Genomic DNA, 6511 nt, shown 5'->3' on the forward strand with positions numbered 1-6511 from the left:
GCCTAATATACATATGAATGACTAGCCAGTTTAGCTTCCACTTCCACCATTTGACTGCTCTCCGGGTTTTATAGGTAGAAACGCAAAATGATTGCTCCGCGGGGGTTTAAGTAAGTCATGTATGTAGACTACTATTTAGAATATAATAGAATCATTGTACAGCTACAGCATCTGACCCAGTGTTTGTGCTACTGGTTAATTAATGTTCTTTTGTTTAGTGTTATTCATGGTTCAGTTTCCCTGTTTTTCATACTGTAGTCATTTGCATTTCTAGTTCTCTTAGTTAGGGTTGTTTTGTTCTCTCATGTATCGCTGTGTGGTTCAGTTCAGGAAAAGTTTAACTCAAAGAGGCAGCTTTTACTTGTTGTGACCAAAAAAAATTAAAAACATTAGATGCAAGAAAACATAACCCGAAACTGGAAACTGAAACCTGGAAACTAGAACTAGGAACAGACTAGGAATCTCCAAAAGTTGATTCAATTCATCTGGACGTAGCGTTTTCAGTGAGAAACGTTTTCTCACTCATCCAAGTGACTTCTTCAGTCTCAGCTGACAGCAGGTTTCCCCAATCTTATAAACAGTACATTTGCATAATGACTGAAACCAGCCCACTGAAGGAACAATGGGCTGGGAGGTCGGGAACTGATCTAATGGATTGCATTTATATAGCGCTTTTCGGGACCCCTCAAAGCGCTTTACAATACCACTATTCATTCACTCTCACATTCATACACTGGTGAAGGCAAGCTATAGTTGTAGCCAAGACACAGGTACTCAATATGCGTACTTGTGTTCTCATGCACTCATGATACGTCATCAGTTGGAGACCAAGTACTGTTCCAATTCAAAGTACGCATCAAGCCGAGAATGTGAAAAATTCCCGGATGTGTTCCCCCTTCCGCCTGTTTTATCGAGCATGCATTGGTGGTGACTTGTGTGTACTTGGTACAGCTAAATATCCCAGAATGCAGCAATGATGGAGGAGCGCAGCTAAAAACTTTTAAATATTACTCTTTCTGGGTCACAAAATAAACTTTTAAGTTATTTTCAAGCGAGAATGTAGCTGTGTAAACTTCAAATATCTGCTCGATTTATCAAGATATCATATATTTCCAAATTTGGTTTATTTCAGTGTTTTATTTGTTCCTAAGTAAATCAGTTTGGCTGAGATTAAAGTTAAGCTTCATAACATATTAATTAAAGTTAATTTAAGAGGGGACAGTAGTAAAAACTCCAGACCTGTGACATCCTCGGGTACGCTGGTGTTCCAACTGTACAAATCGCGAGTCCGTGCTAGCGTTCTCGGCAAGTCTGGACTCACCAAGAACGCGAGTACGAGAAAGGGCCACAGACACAGACTGGGAAAGGACAGACATGAGAACACAACTTACTGGGTGACTAGACATGACAGGTGGAACACAAGGGAGGCACAGTAGCAAAAGCTAAAGACTAGAAATTATAAATAAACCACAAAATAACTAAGAGAACTAGAAATACAAATGACAACACTAGGAAAAACAAGGAAACTGAACCACATATAACAATAAATCAAATAATATTAATTAAGCTACACACAAAGATAGGACCATGACAGTAAATCATGTTTCCTAGTTTAATTTCCAGTTTACTTGAAAAAATAAACATTCTCATGTTTAATGTAGAAGGTTAGATGTTTATACTGCAACTTGAATTCACCTCACATTTGTGGATCTGTGCGATGGTTAAATTAGTCTCAAAACCCCACTTGGGAATACAACCTGATCTGTGTGTATTGCACGTTTTGTCGACACAAAGGTAAGATGTTGTAAGTGAAAGAGACATTATGTGTAGTTTTAGACATTTGTATCCAAAGAAAGGTTTTTGTTGGGGGTTTTTGAAATATTTCATTTTTTTCTTATTTTACATGCATTGTGGTTGTTTAAATCAGCGGCCCCCAACCTCCGGGCCACGGACTGATAGTGGTCCGTGAGTCGTTTGGTACCGGGCCGCGAGAGCTGAGGCTTGGACGTGAAATTTATGGTTTTCAGGGGTTTTATCGTTAATTCTGTCTTTTCCCGTGTTGTAGTTGTGTTTTGTTTTGAAATAAATATTTACGCGTTGCCATAGCGACCAGAGAGCATTAAGGGGCAGAGAGGAGGATGTTACTCTCAATGATGTTAGCGCATTTCAGGAGGACGCTGCTAATAAAGTTACACAATTACGCAGTGAATTCACACTTATTATTATATTTACAAAATATAGTTTTTGTCTTGGTCGTATTATTTAATTTTGTTGTATTTATCTGCGACACCTTAATGGCCTTTCCGTGAAAATATTGTCGGACATTAAACCGGTCTTTGGCGCAAAGAGGGTTGGGGACCGCTGGTTTAAATGATTTTTGTGGTATATTTGAGTTATTTATTACACTTGAAGGTATTCATGCTTTAATAAAAAGGCAAATGGAACTTAAAAAAATATTTACATAAAGCTAATTTTCTGTTTCGTAAATCTGTGGTCTTGTGTGTTGTGTGGGTTGGAGGTCTTATTTACTCTTACAGAGACTGCTACTGCCAGTCTCCTTCCCAAACCTAGCAGATCAGTGAGCATGAATCTGAGAAAGCCTGAGATAATTCTAAACTGGAAGAGCCTAGGTCTAAGATTTGTGATACAAGCCCTAGATTCAGATATCGTAGATGTTATACTTGGGGTCAGCAGTATAGATCTCTTTATATAAGATAGAGGGACACATGTCCCCGGTTTACGTAAGCATCAGGCTTTCAAATGAATTAAACCTCTGTCTTGGTCTTTGGTTGATTAATAAGCTGGTGTGGAAGATTGCTGCCACACCGCCCCCTCGGCCTGTGCTTCGAGTATTCTGATAGTTAGTATGACTCGGGGGTGTTAATTCATTTAAACTAACATTTGCATCCTGCTGCAACCAGGTTTCTGTAAGGAAGAGTAAACCTATTTTGTTGATCAATTGTTACTTCATGTACTAACAGAGACTTTTGTTTTTTTCTGTCTTTGGGATTTTTTTCTGTTTAAGTTGTTTTTTTTTTTTGTTTTTTTTTTGCTGATTTTTAGCTTGGTTTTTTTTTTGTTTAGGAGCTGACACAGTCTCTAAGGGGATTGGAGATAACAGGAGGAGAGAAGCTGCAGAGAGGCGTATAAGACTGCAACTCTGCTTCCTGGTCCCAACTCTGGATAGTCACGTTTTTGGGGGTTTAATAAATTTGGCCAGATTTCTAGAAATGAGAGCCGCTCCACCCAAGGTGGGATGGATGACAGCTCTCCTAAGAAGACCAGGTTTTCTCCAGCAAGTTTTCCAATTATTTACAAAGCCCACGTTGGTTTTTGGACACTCAGACAGCCAGCAATTTAAGGCAATTTTAGTGATGTTTGATTGACGTAACTGGGTGTCATTACTGCCGACGTGAATAAGAACTTTACTGAATTTACATTTACCCATAGCCAGCAGTTTTAATTTCACTCAATGTTGCCTGCTCTGCCCCCTGGGAGACAATTGACTGTGGTTTCTGGTGTCTTTAGCTTCACATGTCTCAGAAAGAATCACCAGTTCCCATGGTTTGACGCAGTGGGTGTGTCGCAGAGTGGGGAAAAGTTAGTTAGTCACACGGTGCACCGGGGGCTTCTATTTAAGACCAATCTACCTCTGCTTGCTTTGTATTTGTGTGTGGATTAAAGCATGCACTTGTGAGTCCTCAAAAGCTCAACACAAATAATTGTACACATTTGTAAATCTTTGTTTACATTTGTGTGATCATATCATACGCATATGCAACACTTTTGAAGCAAAATGCTATTTATAATGCAAAGACAGATGATCTGTTAATGAAACTAGTATAGATTTGATTATGTGCAATCATAAACATGCCACTATAGTGATATAACCTCAGAAACTAAACACAACTCACATACAGATGGGTTGGGTGGCCAAAAGCATAACATACCAGCAATTTGTCACATATGTTACATTTTGGGATGAGAACGTGATGGTGCTATCATATGTAAACATGCCACTATAGTGAATATACCCTAAGAAACTATACACAACTTAAATGAGCAAGTATATCTGATATGTACCTGCACAGGTGTGCTCATTGTGCTTCATTAACATATAGATCCGTGCTGACTTCTGTTCTAGTTCCTGCTCTCAGCCCAGCTCCTCTCCTGGAACATTTCCCACTTCCCGTCTTGCTCTCTGTTTTACAATAACAATAACCAGTTTCACTTCCTCCAGCCTTTTTGTTTGTACTTCTCCATAAACACCTGCTGAAAGCAGCAACTTGGAAAGTTTAAATCCCAACTCAAAACTCATCTGTTCAAATCTGCATATTCACTATGAATCCACTGCTTTTGTTTTATTGTTCTTATTCTGCCATTGTTTTACTAAGTGTTTTATCCTATTGTAAAGTGTCCTTGGGTGACTTGAAAGGTGCTCATAAATAAAATTTATGATTATTATTATTATTATTAAGCTGTTAGGCTGAAGGAGTCCTTTCTGGCTGGTTGGTTGGCTGCTATTCTTGCTGCCATCTGTTACAGCTTGGTACATCTTTGTCAAATATGAAGTCACAGTATGATTACCTGAGCAGGTGAGTTTCAGGATTTGGTCAGTGTAATGCGATGTTGCACAGTCCCTCAGAGGAGATCTGGACAGAACACAATCAGAACTGATCAACCACCCAGTTGTGCGTGAGGAGTCTACCATTTCTATATAAACAGCTGAGCCACAGTCCAGTTGTTCACAGGAAACAGCTGCTTCTTTCAGGGTCCAGAAAAAGCCATACACTGGTCTCCACTCCCCCAGATGTTTAAACTCCAGTGTACCTGTACAGCGACTGGCTCCTCCCACCAACCTGAAATCAGGCTCTGAACAGAAAGCAGAGAGTCATCATTAAAAAAATAAAGTGAGTTTGAACCAGATCAAAGCTGCAGCTCCTCTTCTACCTGAGCAGGTGAGTCCAACAGCTTTGCCAGGTGAGCAGCTGTTTCTAGCTGAGCCTGAGCTTCTACAGTCCAGGAGAGCAGACTCATGGCCTCCACACTGGAACTCTTTGCTCCACACTGGAGCCTCCACTTCTCCATACAGCGCCCCCTGGAGGACCGAAGGAGGCCCACAGCGAAGCTCCCTACAGACCACCTCTGCATCCTGCTGGTCAAAGTCCGCTTCACACACTGAGGACCAGCTCTGGTTAGACTTCACCTCCAGTCTGCCTGAACACAGACTGGAACCATTCAGCAGCCTGACAGAGTCTGGAGACATCAGAGAAGATCAAACAGAGAGATCAGAGACAGCAGACACACAAGAAAAAGATGGCAGCAAACAACTATTCACTGACTCAAACTCAGCTCAACTCCAATATGACTTTTAGCATCACATTTACACTTTGTAATCCAACATCTGTTATTGCAGCCCTAGCCTACTGGGATTTTCCTTTGTGGGTGATTATTGATGATTATTTTTCCCTTTTCTTGTGGAACCAGTAAAATGAGTGCAACTGACTTCACTAAACAGTCAGCTCTGGTACCAGGACATGGCCAGAGAGAAAATATTTTATATTTTAAGCTTTTTATATTTAAGCTTTTTCATTTGTCCTTGGTGATCATAGTGTATTGACTTTTATGTGTTCTTTTGATGGTTTTATTTTCAAATGTCCCTTCTGTCTTCTTGTTCACTTTGACCTTTTTATTGTTATATTCCACATCCACAGGATCTTTTAATGGTCTTCAGTGTTTTTTCAGTGGCCAAAGAGAGGACCGAGTGGAGGTGTATTTGCGTTCCTGGGAGAGCTGCAGAAAGGCCTCGGGGCAGGGAATCTAACTTCCAACTTTTATCAACCACAGAAAGCTGACTCATTCTATTTTATCCTTGGTACAAGCAAAATGTGCAAATGCAAGAAACATAAGAAACAACCATGGTTGTTGACTCCAAATCTCCCGAACACTACGTCGATTTGAGAACGCAAGACCGAGAGAGCGAGACCAAGACAAGACCGAGACCACGTAAAAGTGTTCTCGAGACCAAGACTGGTCTCAAGACATCCAACTCTAGTGTGTATGGATAATAGCAAACACTAAAATACATGTTTTGCATGTAGCAATGATTTTTTTTTTTCACTCAAATTTAGCTTTTCTTCACTCAAAATAAATTTCTCCTCAAAATGTAACACGTGCACCTGCAAATTTATTTTATGTGCGCTCAGAATAGTGGCACAAAAATAATGCCATACTTTTAAAGTAACGGTTTAACAACTGCCAGCTTGAAGGCCTGTGGTACATAAATGATTTGTCATGGTTTACGGAGCAGGTTGTGAGGTGTTAGTGAAGGAGGAGCCAAAATGGTAAATGGCCTGTATTTGTATAGCGCTTTACTTAGTTCCTATGGACCCCAAAGCACTTTACACTACATACAGTCATTCACACACACATTCACACACAGGTGATGGCAAGCTACATTGTAGCCACAGCTGCCCTGGGGTGCACTGACAGAGGCGAGGCTGCCGGACAC

The 6511-nt window shown here is 40.4% G+C and overlaps 1 protein-coding gene across 4 annotated transcripts in view; it reads right to left on the reverse strand.

Moving 5' to 3' along the window:
- The window catches only part of LOC102204933 (scavenger receptor cysteine-rich type 1 protein M130-like), a 121680-nt gene that overhangs the window by 65400 nt on the left and 49769 nt on the right, over nucleotides 1-6511 (reverse strand). For all 4 annotated transcript variants that reach the window (XM_013914749.1, XM_013914748.1, XM_013914747.1 and 1 more), the window contains 2 exons: nucleotides 4951-5256; nucleotides 4588-4872 (listed from right to left, as the gene is read on the reverse strand). In XM_013914749.1, the coding sequence (XP_013770203.1) occupies nucleotides 4588-4872; nucleotides 4951-5256 (591 nt within the window). The remainder of the gene's footprint in view (nucleotides 1-4587; nucleotides 4873-4950; nucleotides 5257-6511) is intronic.

The sequence above is a fragment of the Pundamilia nyererei genome, unplaced genomic scaffold, assembly GCF_000239375.1.
Source record: "Pundamilia nyererei isolate P.nyererei 1_Seehausen unplaced genomic scaffold, PunNye1.0 scaffold00221, whole genome shotgun sequence".
In the NCBI taxonomy this organism is placed as follows: Eukaryota; Metazoa; Chordata; class Actinopteri; order Cichliformes; family Cichlidae; genus Pundamilia; species Pundamilia nyererei.